The sequence below is a fragment of the Triturus cristatus genome, chromosome 7, assembly GCF_964204655.1.
Source record: "Triturus cristatus chromosome 7, aTriCri1.1, whole genome shotgun sequence".
NCBI lineage: Eukaryota > Metazoa > Chordata > Amphibia > Caudata > Salamandridae > Triturus > Triturus cristatus.
Window position 1 is genome coordinate 1,720,073,886 of NC_140590.1, and position 24,754 is coordinate 1,720,098,639.

Genomic DNA, 24,754 nt, shown 5'->3' on the forward strand with positions numbered 1-24,754 from the left:
TCTCTTGATATACCATGTTCTGTTTTTCTGTCTTTCGCTCCCTTCCATTTCATGTCATTTCTCACAAGATGAGGCTGCACATGGACAGAGGAAAGAGGGGGACAATGCAGGGAAGAGAATTGAGGAGGAAATGACCAGATTTTACCCGAAATATCCTTTACCTGGGGCCCCTCAAACCCTAAGGTGCCACTGGGCTTGAGACTTAAACACAACCTGGACACCTTGGTATGTGTTTGTAAACATAGTGATCCACCCACAGGTGTATATATACGTCCGGTCCTCCCAAATAAGGTATGTAGCCCCACAATGGTGGAAGATACACATTAGTTGTTTAAATACCCCTCACACACCAAAAGGGCCCTTGGTGTCATGCTTCATCATAGGGATCTTCCCGCCCCTCTACGGGACGGGGCGTGCTGCGACCTACGTTTGCGCGGGAGCACTGTTATTGTGAGACAACTATGTGTTGTGTAGGGGTGTGAGAGGAAGGGTCGAGAGTGAGTGGGGGGGTTAAATTAAAAGATACCTGGCTCGACGGTCTACAAAATTTTAATGTACCTTTTTGAGCTGGTATCAATAAAAAGTGGGGAAGGAGGTGTGTATGCCTCAATGAACTATACCTCCCATATCTGCCGACATGTTTCGAAGCTCCCCAAGCTTCTTCTTCAGGACCTTAAGGATCCCTTCCTATACTCGCGGTTATGTGTTGGATAATCACAAATGTACGGTGTAAAAGTTTATATAAGCAGGGGAATTAACTGCATGTAGTTATAAAGCCTCAATCGGTCTGTAGTCATTTCAACCTGTAAAAAACATTATGGAAAAAGGAGAACGTATTTTACAAGCTATATGCTGTATCCATTGTGAGCATTAGTGACCTGTAAAAAATAGTGATACAAGATATCATTGCCATTAGTTTTAGTGCAATGAAGTGTCCTGGTGTGGAAGAAAAGGACGAAAACAAAACATACACAAAACATAAAGCACAAACCTTATTAAAATTGGACTTCTATAGATGAGCCCATGTCATTACTAGGCATATATTATAGCGCTATGATGGTATTGGACAAGGCGAGAAACCTACTTGAAATTTTATAGAATTTTTCACCATGAGCCTCAGGACGGGTGGAAGGAGTGCCTGATAGGCTATCTAAGAGGAAATGTGTTTTACCTGGGAGGTAGTTACCAGAGAGGTATTTCATGGCAATATTCTTGTCAGCATGTGGTTCCTGTCGGCTATGCAGTACTTAAAACTCCTGGGACAGTGCCCTGCCTTGTATAGCCTCCCCGAACGGCTCCGCTGGGTAAATGCGTCGTCTTCAGGGTCGGGTTTATATGTGGTGGCTAATTGGAGTTGCCGCCTCAATCACGGCCGCGCCTCAATCACGGCCGCGCAGAACCGGCAGCACCTGTGTTTAAGCGTGCATGGTTCGCGCTGATTCTGGCTCAATTGAAACGGCAATGAGGAAGTGATCGTTTATACGGGCAAAAATATACAAACACTTTGAAGGATAATAATCAAAAGTATGCCCGTATTGTGAGCATTCAAAAGAAAGAAAGAAAGGTAGCTTTCTTGGAAAATGTGATATTCACACGGAACAGAGATGACAGCGTCTGCACGCGGGTGCGTGAGTCGCTGATACTGCCTGGGGTGAACCGGAAGTGCTCCATATGAACGGCCATGTTCGGGGTGATAATGCCCTTACTAAAGATAAACAAATGTTGAGAAATATGCCATGCCGCTATTACCGCGCACCGTGGTTATGAGTGCGGGTCTAAAAAGATTGTAAAGAAATAATACAAATAAACTGTGGAAAAAAAAAATTGTTGATAAAAGGTTTGATTTACCCCGGATTGCGGCGCGAGAGGGCATTCCGAGTTTTTGCCCTAGCTGGTGTTCAACAGGAATACCAGCGATGTAAACTAATAAAGCCCACACATATGGTGGTTATTATGAAAGGAACGCTAAACGTATAGCCAGGACATGCGGGCCTGTTGGTTACAACCACCCTCAAGAATGGCCGGTAAAGTAACTGTTATCCATAACATGGGCAGGAATCCTGACCCGAGGACAGGCTGGTCTATTATGTACATGTACCCCTAATGTTCTGCCGTTAGATGGTAAACCACAGGTATCTCAAAAAACCACAGTAGGAGAGAATTTAGTGATCACGGTATCAATGGGACGTATCAATGGCTATATCTCCAAGTCACATTTCAGATTCATGGAAGGAGCTGGTTCCACGGTATCTCATCGTTGAGTCCGAGGATGTGAGTTCCAAGACGGAAAACCCACCGTTGTTCCTTCTGAAAAAGGCCATTTTCCCCTTCAAGTTGTTCAATCACAGTCCATTGTAAATCCTCCACCCCAGGTGTGGTATTCAGATAGTGTGTTGACATCTTTGTTGTACTCCTCCCGCATCGGATATTACTCCTGTGTTCACCTATGCGTACTTTGATGGGTCTAGTAGTCATGCCTATATATTCCAGGCCACATGGACATGTGATCATATACACTACATTCCTACTGTTGCAGTTTGTGAAACTTCTCTGGTCCCACTCACTGCCATTCCTGAACTTAATGTGCCTGCTTCTGCTTGTAAGATGGCACGTACTACAGTTACCACACGGGCGGTGTCCCTGTACTGGTGGTAGCGTACCCCTTAGTTTGGTTGTAGGTGTTCTCTTGCGTCTGGTATGAGGTGTGTGGTCAGCTCACTGTTCCTCTGTAAGTCTATTGCTCTTTAGTGATGCTACGATACTGCCAAAAGAGTGAGTGTGCTGCTGTGTGTGTGTGTGTGTGTGTGTGTGTGCATGCATGCATGTGTTCCAATACTGAATTTGTAAAAAAGTAGGTGCCCTTCTCAGGAGGCTACTTCAGCTTGCACCACCCATTGCCCTTGCAGGCGCTTCTAATGCCAGTACCAACAAAGTTGCTAATCATCACACTCCTACAAGTGTGAGAATTCCGACACAAAGCTTTAAGAAAGGCCTGGGAACTGGTATTGTTGTTTTTTTTTTTTTTTTAATGTATATTGAATTATTAAACACACTGTTTGTTTATTTTGAGGTGAGCAAACAGCTGTACCATATGGTGGTCTGTCATAAGTGCCGGTGTTGAGAATTAAGTGCTGGTGCCAAGTGCCACCAAACACCAGCTTGTACTAAGCACTGGTTTGCTCTTGTCTGCCTGGCAGCTAAGCCAGAACCCGAAGCCGCCTTAGCATGGAGGCTGTGTCCTTCCTGGTGCAAAGTACGTCTTGTACATGTGTCTCGGACTTCATAAATAGGCTGTGCTTATACTTGCATGTCTACTGCCTGGCCTCTCTACTAAGGGCACTTGTTTGAATATTACAGAAGTTTAATCAGCCTAGATCTTTGGCATGGATGAATTTGGTTTCCCAGGGGAACTGCCCTTTTCATTGATATTAAGCATTTTAATAACAGGGAGAAAGAAGTGATAGCCTTCTATAGTTCCTGGGACGCTTTCATGCGTTGAATAAAGCTGGTCTCTTCGAATTGTCCCTCCTCCGAAGGATATCCGAGACTATGCAGTTATGGGATAGAGCAGCTTCCATGGTCAGTCGCCGGTACACCAATGGAAGTCCTGCAAGATGACCGCCTGAGCTTCATCGCACACCTCCTGCAAGCATCACTTGTCGTCTATTCCACGAGGGCTGATCCTAGTTCAGGACAGGCTATCTCCGTTTAGGGGCAGCTAGCCCTGTACATTAGACTTCTTCTGCCTAGTGTGACTGGAATCAACCCTTATGTAGGATTGATAGGACTGAGATACAAGAACACGTAAATGTAATGATCTATCCTTCCAACTAGAGCCCCTTCAGCCCTACTACTTACCTAATTCACCCCGACCACATGTACAGTACTGGCAATGTGTTAAAATGAAGGGACGCCCCATCATTACTACTGAAAAAGCTGTAAAACAAAAGAATGCAGGAGTACTACACAACTACCCACTACTTTTCCTCCAGTGACCGCAGCCATGAAGCTTAAGACTGTTGTGCGTTCCATGTGTATTTCCTCTACTCTCTTGTCGCACTGGATTCAATAAGGCAAATTCCGTGCGTGAGTCCCTACCGGGTCCCTACATCTGGTGAATTCTTGCAGTCAGTGCTCTAAACCTGTGTTTTGCCCTTTCCGTGTATTTTCTGGTCGATGGTGGTATGCTGCAGCTAGTAGCTTGTTCCACATGTGTGCAGCTGACAAGTGTCTAAGCCCAGATGACAGCCTACATTGATTTTGATTTTAGAGTCTTGGTTTTAACCAGTTTACATCTTCTCTCCGTAGATCTACGAGGCCTGCTGAGTTAGGAAGCCATGGAGGGGGATCCAGTGCTACTAAGCCGCTCACTGCTGGCCTGTGCTAACAACGACACGCTCTGCAGTGAGTATGAACCTGACAGGCCACCGTCTGACTCTGTTGTCCAAAATCATTCAGCAGATACCTATGTCAAGGAAGCAGACTGCCCTAGCCTCCGCTACGATGGCTTTTCGTACACAGTGGTCCATCTCTCAAATTCTAATGACCGCTGCCTGATTCTGCTCGCACCCAGTTTTCCTTCAGTTTGATCTATTTGCTGATTCACTGGATCCAGTTTCTGTAGGATTCTCATAGTTGGCCATGTTTTCACCTGCTTAAAGTTTTATCAATATATCAATGCTCAGTCCTGTCCGTAAGTTACCCCCTCGCTCCTCCTTGCTTTCTGAGTCTCGCTAACTGTAACCCTTTCTTGATCTGCTCATCTTTATTCTTCCTCACTCTCCTTTTTCTTACCCGACTTCTTCCCTCATGTTCTATTTTTCATCCTTTCTCTAGTCTGCTTTTCTTTGCTTTTCATCCTCGGTCATCTCTATTGGTTGTTCACTCTGTACAGTCTTCCCTTCAACCACACCCTGTACTGCCACTCTTTTCCACTCCCTCTGCCTCACCTGCCACTCTGAGTTTTTTCTACAATCTTTTTTTCTCTAGTTCTTTTTTTCATTGTTCTTCAATTCTCTCTCATCTGTCCAAGATTTGACGTGTCAGTTTATGCAGTTATTGGAGATCTCCCTTCTCCAGATTGCTTATCTTATCGCCTTTTATTAGTTCTCTTTTTCTGACTCCGCTTGTATCCTTTTCAGTGTTCTTCTATTTCTTTATAACCCGTCTCACTCTTGCTCTGTGCGCAGTGTAAATGGTAATCTAAATTCATTATTAATCTTCACGATAGGCAAATAATCTCTTGATAGTAGTATAAATATTTTTTCTTAAAGCATTACTAATTATAGCTGCATACATAGTTGGACTCATAAACAGTATGTAATTTTGAAATCTGGTCAATGCTATTTGTTTACCTACCAATGAGGTTACATGTCCTAGTTGGCCCTGGCACTATTCAAGCTCGGAGCCCCCGCACTAGCGAGTTGCTCGGCCAGCTCAACCTACCATGCTATGGTACAGGATATGTTTGAACATCAGTTTCATTGCGTCTCTTTCCCTTTGCCTTCTCTCCGCTGCAGTTGTGCGCGAGTACCAGTACGAGGTGATCATAGTGCCCGTGCTCCTGGTTGGGGTCTTCCTGATCATGTTGATCATCGTCCTCTGCTTGCGATACCGAAGTTTGAAGTCCAAGGACCAGGAGATAGCGGAAGCAGGTAAGCAGTAGGGTCGCCTAAAGTTTTTTTTAAAGCTTTGCAAACTTCACAAAGTTGAGAAGGTGTCCTGCATCATGACTTTTGCGACAAACCATGTATTTTACAAAAGCTTAATTTGGGGGAAAAAATGAGCTGTAGGTCACCTGGCAGAAAATCTGCTCACACTACCACCTGAGCTGTGTATGATTAGAGTGCAAATTATCTGGCAGTGCAGTAAATATGGTCTTTTAATGTGTACAAAAACCTTTCAGAAGTAAAGACGACCTTCAACGGGGAAGCTTTGGAAGGTTTGTGAAGTGGGGACGTCACTGGTGTGAAAGAACGCATTGAACCGCTCTGCCCATCCACCAGTAGATGCTCACACTCTGAGTGGTATGTGACCGTGCTGCTCTTGAAAGATGACTTCCAGTGATCCATAGGTGTGCGCCGCCCAATCAATGGGACCATCTCCTCGAAGGAAATGCTCGCTATATTGTACTTACAAATGAATACATGTCATTGATGGTACCTGCTTCTCTCTGTGAACCGAACTTAGAAAATGTCATTTCCACCATAATAACGAATGTTGGGATAGCTTGCTGGCAAAATGTTTCCCCATGATTTTCTTCTGTGATCAGCAAATTCCACCCCCTGTTCTAATTTTGTCTCCAGGTGCCTGTCTGCTCCAGCTATTCAGATCTGAGAAAGGACCCTACACATGTATCACTCTGTGTCGTGGTTCTGTCGCCAGCAGTGCCTGCCAATAAGCAGATGGTCTTTTATCTGAGCTAGAAGGCAAATAACAAAACTGACCCCGCCCCACCTTACTCACTACTTTTTCACTAAGGGCTGCTAGCTGAATGGCGAGGTCCCTTGGGTCACAGAGAGAGAACATTTCTAGGACTCTGTGGTTCCACCAAGCTGCTTTCCTCTCTCATGGGACTATGGTCCATGAACAGGCTCATGGATGCTCCGCAGTGGTGGCGGCGGAGTGGCGTTTTTGAATCTGTAGTAACAGAGGGCATTTTTACTGTTCCTATGTGGTGAACAAGAAGCCTGCCAGCCCAACTCTCTAAGTATCCACTAAACTACCATGAACAAGGTCCTTTGCTGGCGTCTGGAGGTTCAAGTGACTGGTGTTCTGAATCTGTAGGGCATGCAGGTCTGTGGTTATGAGGGCATTCTGATCCAATTTGGGTTTCCGCGGATAAAGCTTGACCGCAGATGGAGGAAGAATGACGCCTCCCGAATGAGCACGGTGTGTTGCTGGCATTCCTGAATCTTTTGTGTTGCACCAGACATTGAGGCGTGGGAGGATGGACACTGGGCCCACCATAGAAATGTAACCATGACCCTTCAGTCTCATAGTTCCTTCCTGGGTGATCCCATTGGGATTGATTTAAGAGACAGAGAGAGGGGAGCTGGAAACAGTTGTGCCCTTGTAGGCGCAGGATGAACCATTCTGCTAGTGCCTACCTTTGTCGCTCCCGGAGGTTTTCCTCCACAGGGTTGATGGCTGCCGGCTGCAAGAGCTGCAGTCTTCATTGGGTTCTTGTTTCGGGTGCACTCCCTGGATACATCTCTCCTCACTCCTGCTGCTAGACTGTAACCTGACAACAGCGACTGTCTGCTCTGGACAGGAGGGATAACCAACTGGGTGAACCACCTCCGATCAGCTCCTGGAATCAACATTCCCTGGCTAGAAAAGAACTGCAGCAGAAAAACAACTGAAGCTTCCTCAGATGGATCAAGCATCTCTCACTGACCAAAGAGCGGACACGATGCATCAGGGAAACTCTAGAGATCAAGTGCTGGTTTCGCTGACAGCCAGTCTCTCAGGGGTGAGGAGACATCGCCTCAAAGTCCACAATCTCATGCTGGAGGAGAGCTTTTGGGGCTGCTTGGGAAGTGGCCTATGTGGCCTTCTGAGAGAGGAGCAGAGGGCACCCCTGCAGAAGGAACGTCTGCCCACAGGAGAAGACCAGATGTGGTGTCCTGGAAGAGAAAACGGACTGGAAGAGCAGAAGAACTGGAGGGAGACAGATGGAGCCGACCTGAGTGCTGGAGTGGGTCTTCCTGCAACTCCCTGTTTGAACTTTGTGCGCCCGCCTGAGGAGTCCTTGCATGTATACAGCACATGGTAACACCTAACCAGGAGCTGGCCCCACTACAGGGAGTGTCTCCCTGCATCCCTTAATTTGAGTCCGGCATACTGAGTTGAAGATTCCATGTGTGACTTGCTTCTAGTCTCACCAAACCAGGAGGGACATCACAAGACACAGCCCAAGTGTTGGAGTGGGTCTCCTTGTCCTTTCCCTGTGAACCTAGCCCACTGATTCAACAAAGAGAAGTTTGACCCCCCCCGCACGCGGTCTTCCTCGTGGCGTGCCATGCAAACTATGATGCGTGTTGGCACCACCTGTGCCCTTGAACCCACCCATGCACAAGATGGGTCTCACCAGTGAACTATACAGTTGGGTTCTCATCACTGTTTGATGGCCCGGGATTGTGTTCAGGCTTGTCTTGAATTGCACGAACAGAGATTGCAACTTCTCTCCCCCACTCCTCTGACAGCTTCCCCCCCCACCCCCTGCCCAGCTGAGCATCCATGGCATCTGGCAGTGCCAAGATAGATGGCATGGCCACAAGCACACAGAGTATCGAGCTGTGACCTTGGGTCAGGATTCTGTTGCACCAGAGAAGGTAAATGCTAAACAAACCGTGCATGAGACAAGCTGGGCTTAGAACTGAGACTGTGGGCTTTATTGTTCCCTACTAAGAAACCGGGTACTATGAAGATGCTTAACTGGGAGTCAGAGACGCAGTAACATACTTGCCAACTGGCATGTGTAATTTGACGTCTTAGAACACCATTTCCTTTTCAGTAGAATCTCGTTAGAGCCCTGTGGTCACTTGGATAATCTGTGTTCTATTACTTAGTTGGGGTGTTAAAGTACTTTTTCTTTCTCACAAGGCGCTGGGCTGAACAGTCATTGAGTGATTGTTGAGTTCTGAGTCTCTAACCCCACCCTACCTGCCTAAGAAACCTTGGGCCACTCGCCTCACTACCCTGTGTCGGTTTAGAAAGGTTGTACTAGGTGTTCAGTTTTCAGTGCTCAGTTAAGGTCCACCTCAGTTCTGGCCTGTTATGCCTTGAGTGCCCAGAGATCCTGTAATCAGTTCTGGGATGCATCCATCCTCTTTTTAGAGCTGCCTTGGAGTGGCTCGGTATCCGTTCTCGCTCATGCATCCGGTTTTCCTCGGTGTCATTTCTTGGGGTGTAGTGGCTCAGAGTCCAATCCCTTCCATTCGTTCTGCTCCTGAAGATGTCTTGTAGTTTGGAGTGGCTAATTGGATGTACACTTCCATTCTTCCTCTTTACATAGGTTTCATTTCTTAACGTTGGTGTGCCTCAGTATCCAATCTCTTCCATCCATCCTGTTTCTTGCAATGTCATTTTGGGGTTCTGGTTGAAAGTATTCATTCTCTCCAGTCACACTAATCCAATAGTCCTATCTCATTATAAATCAGAGGGTCTGTGTGTTTTAGTTGACCTGTTTGTAAAGAGATAATTTTTGGGAGTAAAGAAATGGCCAATGTCTGTTTACTTCCAATAATTCTCAGAGAAGGGTTCTAGAAGGCTAGTTCTCCCAAGGTCGGTGTAATTCTATTGATTGACCTCCATCAAGTCCTGAGGCTGGTCTCCATGGATCGCTAATATGGCAACCGAAACGTCGACGCAATCTGAGCTCTGGAGGGTGGTATTGAATCTGCATGATAGAGGAGATTCAAGCTCTATTTTGTAAAATCATTAGGGCTGGACCTTCATGATATTCTATCCTTTAGCCGTAAAGGATAGAATATATATATATATATATATATATATATATATATATATATATATATATATATATTCTATCTCTCAAAGAAGTCGCTCCCCACGTAGCCCCTGGGAAGCAAAGGCGGCACTCCAACTGGAAAACAATCCTCTTTATTTTATCGTGGCAACATGGACAAACTGCCTCCCCAACGCGTTTCAGCATACAGCCTTTGTCAAGGGTTCCAGCGGCAAAGATGACTACTTGGACTGCCACAGGTGAGTTCATTATATAGTCCTCCAATCAAATTGCTCAAATGGAAACAATTGCATCCTGGGTCGAGTAGTTTCAACAAAACAATCCAAGCCCCAATGGGCGTAACATCAAGGTCCATGTAAAACAATCATGCCAAAAATTGATCAATCCAGTTGGCCCCGTCATAAACCCAAAATAACTGGTAAAGACAGGCCCTTTAAAACGTGGAGCTCCACGATGACACGAACCGCCAGTTTTGATTCCTACCGGTGATCCCGTGTCGTTTTACAAGGTGACTCGCCTTTTACCGGCACTGGGCTGTGCCGTATATTACATCAAAGAAGTCGCTCCCCACGTAGCCCCTGGGAAGCAAAGGCGGCACTCCAACTGGAAAACAATCCTCTTTATTTTATCGTGGCAACATGGACAAACTGCCTCCCCAGCGCGTTTCAGCATACAGCCTTTGTCAAGGGAATCAAAGCTGGCGGTTCGTGTCATCGTGTATATATAAAAAAATGTGTGTTGTTTTGGGTACTTTGTCCATATGTGTTGTATTTTTGTATTTCTGGTTTTTAGAAGGAAGTGGGGGACATGAATAGGGTGCTTGTATATCAAAACTTCGTTCTATATTAAAGTTTTGAATCATCAAAATATTTCTATCCCCTGTTTGTGACTTGTATAACATGACATTTTTTAATTAATTAATAGATTTATTTGATGCATGAGGGACACTTTTGTTGATCTTGATAGTGTTTTCCCAATGAATCATTATATTGAACATCGATCATGCATTTAGTCTGCGATTTGAGTATGGATCTCAAACCAGCCTCTTCTTCTTTATCCTCCACCGTTCTGTCCCCTACAGCAGGAGAGAAGGAGCAGGCCAACGTGCACGGCAACTCCTACATCCCCTTGAGCGAAGCCACGGTGCAGAGTGTCCTGAGCTCCAAAGATCCATCCCTGAAGGAGCTGGAGGTCTCCCGCGACAGGATACAGGCCCAGGCCGAGCAGATCCAGAACGGCAGCTACGGCCCCATCTTCAAGGCAGAGCTGGTGGAGGAGAACCCCGACCGGCCAAGGGCTATAGTCATCAAAGCCTTGCGAGGTATGGAGGCCGTGCTCGCCCAAGCTCCTCTCAGACTTCTGCCCTCACGATCCTTCATCTGAACCTTTATTTTAGGAGCCTTGCTTGATCCAAGGCTCGCTTTTTAGAACTTATTTTCCGGGGCTCTCTAGTTATGCTGTCCATGGAGCAGGTTCTCCTTATGTATGAACTCATCTAAGTTCTAACCTGTTGTGTTCTTGGTTTTTTTCCACAAATTAGGTTGTGTTACAAGGGCAGATATAAAAGTTTGTGCCTCTTCCTTAAATTTTATTAAAATTAAAATGAATGTATGTATAGTGTAAGGCAACGCGTCTTGCTACTCTTTTTCAGGATAGACGTTGTAAGCATGATTTTTTTGATCCCACTTAAAGTCCTGCCTCTGTCGATAGATTCCGCCAGTCTGCAAGAGATGAAAGACTTTCTTGGACAGATGGCCTTCCAGTCCCAGTTGGGCCACCATGAGAACATTGTGCAGCTGGTCGGATGCTGCACAGACCAGTTACCCGTCTATGCCGTCCTGGAGGGTGTTGACCATCGGGACCTGCTGACCTTCCTGTGGACCTGCCGCAGAGTGAGTTCTAAGAAATGTTAGAATGCTCAGGATAGACCTAGCAGAAAGACATGTTACCCACGTCATTGGGTTGAGACACCAACGGGAGCAAAATTATAGCGCATCTGTCGTGTATTTGCTGTGGTTGAACTTTTTCCACAAAGTGCAGAACAATCTGGGGTTACGATGCTTGTTAACTCATTTGGTTTAGCAGTCGACTGGTATCCAGTCCTAATTTTTTATTTTATTTTTTTAAATATTTTTATTAACATTTTCAATTTTCAACCATATCTGCAATACCATATGATTTCCTCATTACATATAATACGTCTTCAAAGTTTCAGCCATTTTTCGTACATCAAGGACCTGTGCATAATTGTCTTAACATTTCGCAACCAACTCTTTACCCACATCAAAATACATATTCTTACTTTCATCTGTATACACCTTGGCTAGTCGGAGTTGTCTGATAGTGTTTCTTCCTGTGGAGGATCGCAAATATTACCCCGATACTCGTTCCATTTCCCCCATATCCGAGTCCATTTTTTGGGGCATCTCCTGTGCACGTATACTGATTTTTCCGTTACCATTAATTCGTCCATACCATTACACCATTTTCGTAGTGTCGGGACTTGCCTGGCTCCCCACAGCTGCGCGATATCCCTTTTTGCTAATGCCATACCAAGCGTTACCCACGTTTGCGCTGCCTGATTGAGGTCTGTGGCCTCCCAGATGTTTAATATGCATCACTTTGGTTCAGGTGCCACCGTTATATCCTCTGGTTTTCGTACTATAAGTCAGAAGTTTGGGCACTTCTCGAAGTTTTAAAACTCTGGAGAATGAGTTCAACAATATGGATGCTCTCTGTGCGCCCTCGCCTTCTTGGTTCCTGTCTCATGTTTTATTACACTCGCTCACTCTGTGTATGTACTCTTCTTGCCTGCCTCTTTACCATTAGCCACCTCCTTGTTTTTTGTTTTTTTTACTTGGCCGCCCGCAATCACATCTATCTTTATTTTCTCTTCAGCCTTTATCTAATCTTCTTTTCTTTCCAACAGATCTTCTCCTAATCTTCTTGTTCTCATATCCTCTTACTTTTTTACGGTACTTCAGTGCTCCTATTACTCAGATTTTTTTCTCTCAACCCCTTTCCTCCAGTTTTTTTCATATGCCCTTCACTTTTTCTCCTATTTTTGACTAACATTTGCCGTGCTAATTTCTGGCAATTACCCCTTCCTTGCTAACTCCCTTGCTTCTGTATTTCCTATCTCTCTGAAATTTCTATCTTGTCACCCTCTCAATGGTTCTCTTTTTTGATGAATCCTAGATGTTTTCTTCCCAACTATATAGTCGTACTGTATTTTTAATATCATTTGTGTTCTTAGCAATTTTCGGGATAGTAGTCCTTTGTTCATTTTCCTCTGTTCTGTCACTTCACTCCTCTCTCCCCCACTTCAGGATGTAATGACTATAGATGGTATCCCCTTCGACCTCACGGAGCGCCAGGTCTACAACATTGCCCTGCAGGTTGTCTCTGGCTTGGTGAGTCCGATTTTCATGCCCTCCGGATGCTTGCTGGTGCCAGATTGAATGTTGTCCTTCTAGAATGTGTCTGGTGAGAAGGCACATATATTGTGTACGTGTGAGTGAGGTGGTGGAGAGCTGCTGTGGGCACAGGGCTGTAAGGCGGCCACCCTTTCACCAACTTTGAGTGGAAGTAGAAAGGCCAGATGGAAAGAATGCAAGAGACATGACAACAGTGTGAGATACAAGGGTAAGATCTATGCACAGCGAAGTGTTGCCCAGCATGGTGTAGGCACCTTTAAATATTACCACTTTTATCGAAAGCTACTGTGCTATGTTGGAGAGACGTTCCCAAAACTGAGTCAGATGAACCCAGTTGTACAAACAGTCAAGTGGGTGAAAAGTCAGCATGATGTGTGTCTGAGTGTGCCTCACCTCTGGGCTCAGCATGCCTGTGGAACAAGAGGGAGGAATAGTACGGTGCCTGCACAGGGAGCATTTGGAGAGGTTCTGCCAGTGCATAATGCTTCAGCACTATACTAGGTGTACGGTATCAAAGCGAATGGCTGCATTCTAACTTCTGTGCAGCCTTGCATGGTACATCTCTATACTACCTAGTGCAGTATTTACCAGGTGCACAATAACTGCACCATTCCAAGTTTTAGACCCTGGAGTGAGGGACAGCGTGGTACTACTGTAGACTGTCAAGCTGCACAAACTCCAAATGTTTAGTGCTTTGCCAGCAAAATTGTGTGGGCAAAACATGTGGGATGCTGTATCACTGATTTGGGTGCACGCTCGCATTTGTACCTGATTTAATACCCGCATGGGAGTAGAAATGAGTCCATAGGTACCTTGGCATAGCAACAAACACTATTTTCTACCCATGATAAAGCAAACCTAGAATAACCTGTACCGGTTCACAGAAGGACCCTGCAAACTCAGTCCTATTCCAACTTGGCCCACCCAACCCCTGTTGGCATGCAGCTGGGCCCTTTGAATAAAGAGATAGTGTCTTGGGTGGCTGAGTAAGGGTGTAGGGCTTGAGGTCCATATTGTGGCAGATGAAGTATGGAAATGCTGGGCAGTGGCTGCCAGGGGTTGGCTATCCTGTGCCCCAATTGCTAGACACTTGGAAGCCAGCGGTGGGTCCAGGAGCCAGAGTTGTTAGTGTGCACTTTAGTAACCACAGGATGAATGTTAAAGAATGCAGTCTTGGCACCTGCAGCAGGGTACAAATCAGAAACCAAGATCAAATACTGCACAGCTGTGTCCATGACCATCCAACCAATGCTCTGGGTAAACCTTAGAGTTTGCCAGTCTCTGGGCATCTCTCCCAGGGCAGACAGACAGTCTCCCGGGAAGTGTCCCCTTTAGGTCATTGCATTGCCTAATTTGTGAACAAAAAAACAATAAAAAAAGCACCATGGCCCTCATCAGGAGGCCACCACAGTTTGCACCACACATTGCCACTGCCAGCACAGCCCATGACAGTACTTGCACAACTACTAACCTTCACACTGCTATAAGTGTGACCATTCGAACTGTTCGAGGCCCCCGAAGCTCTAAGAATGGCTTGGGTGTCAGTTATTAGTTGTTTTTAATGTATGTTGAATTAATTAAAACAAAAACTGCTGTTCTGCTTAGCTTTAAATTACACAAACAGCGCCACCATGTGGCATCTATTACAACTGCCAGTGTTGGCAATTAAGTGCTGGTGCCAGCACTGGAAACCACCTGCTCAAATTAAGCACTGGGTCATTTGTGATGAAGAACCAAGATTCTGGTTGATCTGTGACAGGATGCATGTTGGATTTACAGCAAAGCATTCCCAGAAGCGTATACTGAATGGGGTAGCTCGTGACCTCTGAAATTCCCAGCTGAAAGGGTGCAGTGGCAGTCATACAGTCAGTCTTAGGAAGGTCTTGCACTCCCCGGCACCATTGAGGCTCCTGTCTGGCAGTACGAGGTAGGCAACGAGTCCTCTAAATCAGTGGTTCTCAACCTTTTGACTTCTGTGGACCTCCACTTAATCCTTACTGGCACATGGGGGCCTCCAAAATATCATTATTGGACTCCAGGGACCTCCACTGAGTCATTAGTAGAAGCCAAGGACCCCAGCCTAAGCCTTTTTGATGATTTGAACCACAAAACACACGAAAATCCATAAGCCATCATTTATCAAACACATACACAAATGATTAAATATTTGATTTAATTAAAAAACATAAGAATTTTTCATTTTTTTATTTTAATGGCAAAGATGGAGCTTTTCTAAATCCAAATAAAGCGGCGACTCCTACATTCTATATTCTTTTTGATGCATTTGCACTGCTCCCATCAATCAATCTGAGGATACGAACTTATATTTAGCCGCCAATTTCAAATTCCTTCATATTTTACAGAATGTTTTATAATGTTCCGTTTACAGGTTGCTTCTTTATTTATATGCACTTCATTAATCTGTTAATATTATTTAATTTTCTGAGTAGTTGCAGACTCCTTGAGTAGGCCTCATGGATCCCCAGGGGTCCCCGGACACAGGTTGAGAACCGTTGCTATAGATGAACAGTAGGTTTGCCGCCTTTCCCAGAGAGCAGTTCCAGCCATCTGTTCACGTAGAAAGATTCTGAAACGGTCCGGGCGTGACTTTTAGTTAGAAGTTTATATGAGATCATCTGTGTGTGACTGGGAAATCTGTGGCTTGTGTGTGGAGCTCAGCCTTTCAGACTGCTGGTCTTGGTGCCACAGGCATTGAGGGAGGAGCCTGGTGGATTCCTGTCTTACATCACTGTGCGTTTGCTTTCTCCGAGTTACCCCAAAGGGCTGTTTCCTGCTACTGGTGCCCTTAGTGATTGACAAAAACATGGTTCATATTTACTGGTAACAGGTGTGTTCACAGTTTCCTTCATCACTCCACAGGACTTCCTACAGCAAAATAAGCTCATACATGGCGACGTGGCAGCCCGCAACGTTCTCATCCAGCGCAACTTCATTGCAAAGCTGTGCGGCCTGGGCGCGGCCTATGAGACGCGCACCTATGGGAACGTGGCCACCCGGCGCCAACTACCTGCCAAGTGGATGGCTCCAGAACGCATCCTGAGGAGGCCATGTGGTGTGAAGAGCGACGTGTATGGTTTACTTTTTTACTTTTTTTTGGGTTATGAAGGTTGCCTTCAAGCTCACACTGTCACCCAGGCGCCTTGAGATGCATCTGTGTTGCAGTGTATGGGGTCCGTATGGCGCTCGTTTGGATACAGCCGGTTACAATTGCAAGCTTTGTTTTAAAACCATGGGCTAGGCCCATGAGTTTGGAGTGGGGTAGCACAATATGGACCTGAGCTCCGGATGAGCTTAAGGAAGTTATACAGGAGTAGTAGGGGCTAGAAAGGCAGTGCTGAAGCTCTGAGAGAAGCAATGTAAAATGTAGAAAGGCTGCATGGTTGAGTATGTTGGGTGACTCACACAGATTAAAACACCCCTGCATGTTCATGTAAAGACTGTGTCAATGTGCTGCTCCTTGACTCTCTCGCTCTGTTCCTCTGGGATCCAGATGTCATCAGTGGCCTCCTACAGCCTTATTCTAGCAGTGTGAGGCACATTGTTTCACTGCCAGGTAGAAAATACCACCTTGGTTCTCATATGTGGTCATTAGATTGGTACTCATTCACTGATCACCCAATCCGTGCAGAAGAAAGATGGAGCCCTTTCTGCTGGGGTACCTCTGTACATACATTTGCACAAATTTCACCACTAGTGCATTATCACGATTTCTGTATAGAGAATTCTTTTTTGACATTCTCACACGAATTTGGAAGAAAAGGAAAGAGTGAGTTATGGAATTTCCAAAGTTATGAGATCTTGCATCTCATTTATTTGCAGAAAGTTCATTTCTTTACCCAAAATGTATAGTTTTTACTTTTGATAATCAATGCAAACTTTTAAAAACGTGGTTTATTTTGTAGCATTTAAATTGACAAACTTCTAACACCAAATAGTTAGTTTCTTTAAACCATCTCAAGATTTTAGAAAATTGCATTACTTTTTTTAATTGCTTATTCATGTGTTATGCAGGTTATGAATGTGTATAATTATGTTATAAGTAATACCTTATTAACGATCTTAAATTCCTTTTCAAATTTCTCCTTAAGTTAATATAGTAATCAAAACACTTATTAGCTTCCTCGTGCGTATATTGTTTAGCCTTTATTATATCAATTTTATTTTTTAAGCTGGAACTGAAAGATAAATTTAAGGTAAAGCTTAAATCTCCTATAACGTTTTTTTCATGGAATTGAACATTTGGTCTATGCATTGTGTGTTGACTCTGTGCTCCTTTGTCTGCTTGGGTAGCTAACTCTTGTGTTTCTTTTGCTCCTTCCTGGCAGCTGGGCCTTCGGCATCTTACTTTACGAGATGATCACTTTAGGTAAGGAAAATTGCGACATGATCTTTGTAAAAATCTAAAATGGAGGATATGTTGCAAAGTTTCATGCAATCCTCATGGAGTTCAGAGGCAGGGTGGCATTGGCCTAGCAATGGCAAACTCCAATAAACCCCAAGCCTCACCGAATGGGCATTGCCGGTTGCTTACTCTGGTTCAAGTTGTTGACATCAAGGCTTGTGCAGTTTACATATACAGGGCAACTCAATACCTCAAAGGAACCGGAGTCCAATTCTGGAACAGACACCTGTAATCCCTAAGAGAGATGATGTAGGCCATACTTTTTCAATCTCTACTTGGTTTGACTAAAAGTCTAAACGAAGATCTTTAAATATGAAACAAATACATTAATCCTGATTCAATTAATACTGTATAGCTCCTGAAAATAGTTCTACCAGACGTAACAGTAAAGATACTTCGATTATATAAGGCAGATTGATATTTTGAATGCACATCATTTTCAAAATGACACAGGGAACAGTGTAGTGGTGAGATACATAAAATATTCAGTGGTTTAGTACAATTAAAATGCAAGCAAATGGAAAAGGTTATCAAATTTAAGACATTTGATCTCTGCTTCTCCAAAATCACAGAAAAAGAAACCAATTGTTTTTATAAGTGATAATTCTACTCTTGGGTGTCTGTTTCGGTTCTACGGCACAGAATGCTTTGCCCCTCATAAGGACAATTAAAAAGTATCCTCCTGATTTCCACAAAAATGAGGCAGCATGTAAAGCATAAGTGGGTCTTTTGAAATCATGTTTTCTGGATTTTGGTTTGTCACTTAGTCAAGAGAGGGTGGGGCTAGCAAATGGACTGCAAGAATTGAGTGTATACATTAAAGTGTGAGCACTTGCAGCAAGAATCCATATACTATGGAACAATACAGTCCACAAAAATCTATGGGGTCAATTACGATGTCAGTCGAAAAACCTCCGACCGCTAGTTGGAGGGTTTCTGACGGCAGTCGGAGGCTTTCCAACTGACTCAGTTGGTTTGCAGTCCGACCTAAGAATTACAATGTCGGCGGTATGAGCGTATACTGGCCGGTCATTCCGACTCTGTTCTGACCGGCTCTCTGGGTCTTCTAGCCAATCGGAACTGCACAGTAATTCCCTATGGACGGCGTTTCCCCCATCGGGATTACGATATCTGTTTCCCACAACCTTTCCGTGCTGCCCTTTCCGGCACTTAAAGGCTGTCAGAAAGAGACTTTGTGTACCCCTAGCATGGCCCTCTTACCTCTACGGTCGGTGGTCGAGGGGGTACCTAGGGTACTCACTGTAAAACATTGCACTGTGTGGCAGGCAAACCTGGGTGACTGCCACAGGGTGCAGGGTTTTACACACGCACACCCATTTCTCTCTAGGAGCCTGTATCGCAGCCGGTTTACGGCAGTGACACAAGCTCACATAGAGAACAGTGGGCATCTGACCGAACAGTGTTCAGTCACATTGTAATCAGCCAATCGGAACCGCCGACCTCAGGTCGGTCCTGAGTCCGAGACGGTGTTGGCCAGAGGCAACTCTGACTGACATTGTAATAAGCCCCTAAGTCTGCAGAACTCGCTGGGAATGAATGATGGGACGTGCTAAATGCACCCAGTTGTTCTGCTACTTGACCCAGAGCTGGCTATTCAGCATCATGTAATCAAACTTTAGATAATGACTATAGAACTGAGTCGGTTTGCTTGAGAGCATTCTAAAATATAGCTTAAAAGGTGCCTTTACCTGTAGAGATTTGACTGTTCTCACTGGAAAGATGGCGGTCCGAATGTTTGGGACAGAAACCCTCCAATTGAGTGATTTGATCTTGCATGAAAAACCCAAGGATGTGAGGACTGCTGACAGAAAGTGGTCTTTGGATAGTGTGTAGTAGTGCCTTGTGTAAGATTGTTTTGAGGTATAGGGCATGATGTTGAGTAAAATGAGTCCACTTTGCCAAGATTCGAATGTCGTCAACTAAAGAATACAGAAAAAATATCTGCAGCAGGAGTAGAACTGCCTTTCTCTCTGTTTTCTAGGGGCTCCACCGTACCCTGAGATTCCACCGTCTGACATCTTGCAGCACCTGCAGCGAGGGAACATCATGCCCAGACCCTCCACCTGCCAGCCCTCCCTGTAAGTGTAGTCGTTCTTCTACCCACAGTGATGCAGCTGCTTGTCTGTCATTACCATGCTTCGCCCTTCCCTTACAGGGGAATTAAGTACGTCTTCAGTGCATGTCTTTGGGGGTCAATTATCATTCATGCTTGGAACCTTGCTGGGGTATCCATTTCTTTTGGGCCATTCTGTATGTTTCATTATATAATCAGTAGTGTTACAAGACCCTGTCAGCTTTGTGTTCAACATGTATCAGTTCGCTGTGCCCCCACAGTAGTTATTCTCACCAAGGGTGAAATACACACATAGTAAAAAGAAGCTGGCTTTGCTCCTAAACCAGTGTGTGCGTGATGATTCATATTAATGGTCTCCTCCATTCTTCATACAAGCGAATCTAGTGTGGTGTTATGAATATATATTTACAGATAAATTTAATTTGTTTGCATATAGTGTAAGTTTTTTTTTTTTTTTTTTATATCTGTTTTTTATTGATTTTACACAACCAATTGCATATAGTGTAAGTTCTGTTCATTTTGGGCTGATTCAACCCTTTTTAGGAGTGATCATATAACTGTACAGTTTTGGGGGGAAATACCAACCAAAAAAGAAAGACCTGTTGCAAATGACGTTTTGAGCATGGTTTACGAAGAGAACTAGGATACTAAACTTCACGTACTGTGTATTAAAGTAAATTGAATTAATTCTGAATATTGTTTTCAGTATTTTACATAAATCTTATTGTTTAATGAATCCTGAAGAACGATGAAGTGACCTGAAATGCATTGAGTATACACTAAAAAAACAGGGAATTTGAATTAATAAATGAAAATGTTACAATAAAGAACTTTACAGACACATTGGAGGGGGAAACCAGCTCCTGGATTTGTATATGCACATTGTATGATTGCCAGTCTCTGCTCAGTCTGACCTCCTTGTATCTCATCTCAAGCCTTCTGTTTGGTCCTCCCGTAGGTACAGCATCATGAAGTCCTGTTGGCCCTGGAAAGAGTCATCTCGACCCTCACTCCCAGACCTCCGCAAGCGTCTTGAGGCTGGGAAGAAGCATGCCAATGACCGCATGGTACTACAGGTGCCTGATCTTGTGGTCCCAGAGTTGTACGCACGTGTGGCAGGAATCGATCCCACGAGCTTGGCAGCTGATTACACCGTGCTTTGATCTGCATCGGGAGAAAGACTTGAATAGTTTTTCAGCACTAATGCACTTTTTGCTCTATGCATTCCGTGCCTTCTGGCAGGACATTGAACTTTTCTTTTTTTCTCCTGGAGCGGTCTTCTTGCTCCCCTTCTCTCCTCCACTGCTGGACAAAAGATATCTTATTGGATGCTACAAAAGAAGGGTGTCTGTCTAAGCTGATTAGACAGTTATTTTAAGTCATGGTTTCTCATTTTAATGTGCTACTTAGTTTGCAAGTGTGAAGAGTTGCTTTGCTCTGTATCTAACAAAGAAACCGATGCCACTGAGGGCAAAGGAAAGGAGTCTTCCACATCAAGGATCCATCGCAATGAATCAACGTACTTTTAATACAGAATAAGAAGCTGCTTTAAAGGGATTCAGGTTTAGAGGATAACCCACAGGTAGGCTATATTTCCAGCCACCACAAACTCCGCTACAAAAATGAAGGATTCATTTCCAACAGAAGATCATTCTTCTAATCTAGAAGATGAAGAACACACCTCCATGGTAAAGGATTCCAGTGTGGAGTTTGAGTTTGCACTAATCAAGCAAAGCATCTCAGCAGTGGAGGATTCGTCTCCAAGAAGAACGAGCGGAAGGATAGGGATTCTAGGCTCCTCTAACACTTGATTTTAGCGACGCTTGATTTTAGCGACGCTAGCAAGTTTTTCCGACCACAAATAAGACTCCGGAAAAAACAATAGAGAAATGAAGGATTTTTTATATAGTGTATTTACTACACCTCCTGATGAGGGGGGGGGGGGGGGGGGAGTGTGTGTGTGTGGAGGGGTAGCATTCCTGTTTAGCATTGTAAAACAGCCTGTCAGTAGTTTAGACACATTCCCGTAGGGTTAGATGAACATTTCTTTGGAAGGTGGATCAGTCTGCCTGACATGAGCCATTGTGTGCTACATTATGCGACTCACCTGAGGAATTTGTTGATTAGTAAATGTTCTGTTTTGTTGGTATTTATTTGTGTTGCCCGTGTTAGGAAAATATTGTTACATTTCTTGTGGAGCTGTGTTTTTTGTAATCGGGGATATGTTTCAGTATAATCAGTGCAAGGGAAGTAAAGTGGGAGAATTAATAGGGATGTTTTGAAAATAGTGCAGGGTTGATCAAACAGATGGTGCCAGAATAGCAGGGAGTAGGGGCACGTCTACTATGATGTGACCGGAACATAGATACAGGTGATGGGGATACAACAACATGAACGGACAAAGCCCTTATGGTGACAGCGTGGACTGGACACCGCACATGTGAGCTAGTAGGAATTCAAGTGGTTTGCATAAGGAAGTACTGAAAACAGCCAGTGTGGGCTAGTAGAAATTCAAGTGGTTTGCATGAGGAAGTACTGAACACAGCCAATGTGGGCTAGTAGACATTCATGTGGCTAGTGTGAGAAGGGACTAGACACAGCCAGTTTGGGCTAGCAGAAATTCATGTGGCTAGTGTGAGAAGGGACTGGACACAGCCAGTGTGGGCTAGTATAAATTAATGTGGCTAGCATGAGAAGGGACTGGGCACAGCCAGTGTAGGGAAGTAGAAATCCATGTGGCTAGAATGGGAAGGGACTGGACACAGCCAGTGTGGGCTAGTAGAATTGCATGTGGCTAGTGTGAGAATAATTGGAGGACTTGCATGGTGCAGCCAGTGTAACAGTGACTGGTAGCTGGATAGAGCCACTCTCAGAACTGTGCACTGTGACATTCAGAAGTGCTTCACGATTACCCGCATCAAGGGACTAATGTCAGGGAGTCTGATATGGTCTAGTGTTCCTGTGAATGTGATGGTCAGAGGGCTCCATCACACACTCTGTATGATTTAAAGCCATTTGTGACTTAATTTTAAATAAAATATTTAAATGTGTTACTTGTCTTAGTATTATACTGCATGGAAGCATCTGTAAGGTGCTACATGCCCCAGATGAGGCCATGAACCACTTTCATAAGGTCGAGTGAGTGAATTGTCCATTCCTTCGACTTTGAGTTTATAAACTGTTGTGTGTGGAACCGTGTTGGTGTTGTGCAGTCTGTGGTGGTGCCCTGAGCATTGAGTGAGACAGAGGTTGAGTATGTCTACCACCATCTTCCAAACCGATGGGTAAGTTGCTATCCTGCTGTACATTTTAGGAGTGCATTTTGCATCTGGCCCTCTCGGCTAGCGACATGATCCTGGTTTCTGGTTTTATGGAAAGGTAGATTATGTTACTGCCATATGTGCAGTGCTCAATTTGCCATTAACTTAGGTCCTAGCACTGGTGTTTGTCTGACATGCCCACCGCAGGCTAGGATCTGGAAATTCCTGTGGTGTGAGGGTGTTGGGTGCCCTGGTCCATGTGCACACCGGTTGCTGCCTTGGTTCGTGTCATCAGAGTACCGTGTATGTTACCTTTTGTTATTTATGTGTTCAGCCTGCAATGCATCTAGTCACTATAAATACTGCCAGGACCAACAAGTACTAAAAAAGAATAAAAACAAATAAGAAAGAGGCAATGCTCAGTTTGAGCCGGTGGTTGCAGGTGGGCCCACTGACACTTATTGGGGACCAGAATTTTTCTTCAACAGACTTTGATCCAGAGCAAAAGAGAAAAACACAAAAGGAAGATAGAATGAGGAAGACAGAAAAACCGTGAAAAGAGAGAAAGCTAGTATGAGAAGAACCTGCAGAAGTGAGATAAAGGGGCGGATTAAAGAGGCCGGAGGTGGCATCAAGACTACACAGCCGCTGTATTCGGCCCCCTGAACGTGCTGGCAGCAAGCTATTGAACAAAACTTTGGGCCCCGGCACTTATTTATTTATTTTTTAAATATTTTTATTTTATTTTTTATATTTTTTTTTTACAGAGTAAGCCTTGAGAAAGCATGAATCAATAGGAGCAGTATTTGCTGGATAGCAATTGTTTTTATAGATTCGTGAATTTCAGAAGGTTTTGTTCCCTGCTTGAAGGAAGAGTCTGACATTTCCACTGTTTTGCCACTGAAGGCTATGTCACCGTTTGGCACCGTTTGTCCCAGTCCGTATTCACTTCACTTGCAGTAAAGATAGCAATTTAGAATCTAAACAAAGTAGCAACTGTTTTCATTTGCAGAAAGCGGAACTAGCAACTTTAGAAACTTGTCTTTTTAATGACCGGTCACCCCTTAGCAGGCCTGGCACACATCCCATTATCTGGGTCTGGACTACCTTGTCATGGTTATCTAAACCCTTGGTGTCTAGAAGAAATTCCATTTTAGGTTGAAATCTTTTTATTGGTTTAACAAACAAGATGCAGTGAGAAATGAAGCCCAGGTCATGGGCCGGCAACCATCTTATTGCTTTGCAGAGCATCATAGAAAACTAAATGGACCTTCCTGCCACCCTCCCTCCCCCTGCCGCCTCCTCCCCTCCTGTTCCCCAGCCCCCCCCCCCCACCACCCTCGAGCTGCTTTTGAAAAAAAAAGGGGGAAGTCGGGCTCCGCACACTGTTGCTCAGTGCGGTGGTATTTGGGTCGCGTCTTGGTTCAGCGTGGGAAGGCGCAGTAGCCGCAAGTATCTAGGGCAGGATAGCTCGCGAAATTCATAGCATAGCCAAGTGACGAAGAGTTGCCACGCATCGGCGAAGGATGCCCCATCCCCTTGAAGCGAGAAAGATGCGCTACATGCCGAGCACATACCATAGTCGGTGGAGCTAACCCTGTATGGTTGGTGTTCTGTCTGTGCCCCAGTGTGATAATATATGTTGTAATGCCGCCCCTAGGGCTATGCCTATGTGCTCACCTTTACGGGACTTGAGGGGGAAGGTAAGCCTGTCCGACACTCCGAAGACCACATATTCAGGGAAGCGCAGTAGGGTGGTATCAAAGTGACGGTCAATCTCATCCAGTACTTACGTCCAATAAGTTGTGGGAGTAGGGCACTCGCACAACAGGTGTAGTAATGTGCCGTCTGCACCACAACCCCTCCAGCAAGTGGAGGAACTGTCGGAATCGCTTTTGAGGAGTCAGGAGGGTGTGAGATACCAGTACATCATTATCTTAGTGGCTGTCTCCATGCTAGAAATGTAACAAGCTGAGTGTCGGGCTCTGTAGTGAATATCTGCCCACTCTTTGTGGGTCAGTGTCCGTCCTTGCTCCGCCTCCCATTGTC

General features: G+C 44.8%; 1 protein-coding gene across 3 annotated transcripts in view; it reads left to right on the forward strand.

Moving 5' to 3' along the window:
- Nucleotides 1-22,495, forward strand: part of STYK1 (STY kinase 1) — a 113,512-nt gene extending 91,017 nt beyond the window's left edge. For all 3 annotated transcript variants that reach the window (XM_085619955.1, XM_085619957.1, XM_085619956.1), the window contains exons 2-10: nucleotides 4,309-4,404; nucleotides 5,520-5,654; nucleotides 10,572-10,811; nucleotides 11,201-11,382; nucleotides 12,820-12,903; nucleotides 15,808-16,016; nucleotides 17,274-17,314; nucleotides 19,353-19,449; nucleotides 20,404-22,495. In XM_085619955.1, the coding sequence (XP_085476081.1) occupies nucleotides 4,338-4,404; nucleotides 5,520-5,654; nucleotides 10,572-10,811; nucleotides 11,201-11,382; nucleotides 12,820-12,903; nucleotides 15,808-16,016; nucleotides 17,274-17,314; nucleotides 19,353-19,449; nucleotides 20,404-20,608 (1,260 nt within the window). In that variant the 5' untranslated portion in view covers nucleotides 4,309-4,337 and the 3' untranslated portion in view covers nucleotides 20,609-22,495. The remainder of the gene's footprint in view (nucleotides 1-4,308; nucleotides 4,405-5,519; nucleotides 5,655-10,571; nucleotides 10,812-11,200; nucleotides 11,383-12,819; nucleotides 12,904-15,807; nucleotides 16,017-17,273; nucleotides 17,315-19,352; nucleotides 19,450-20,403) is intronic.
- Nucleotides 22,496-24,754: the final 2,259 nt, after the last annotated feature.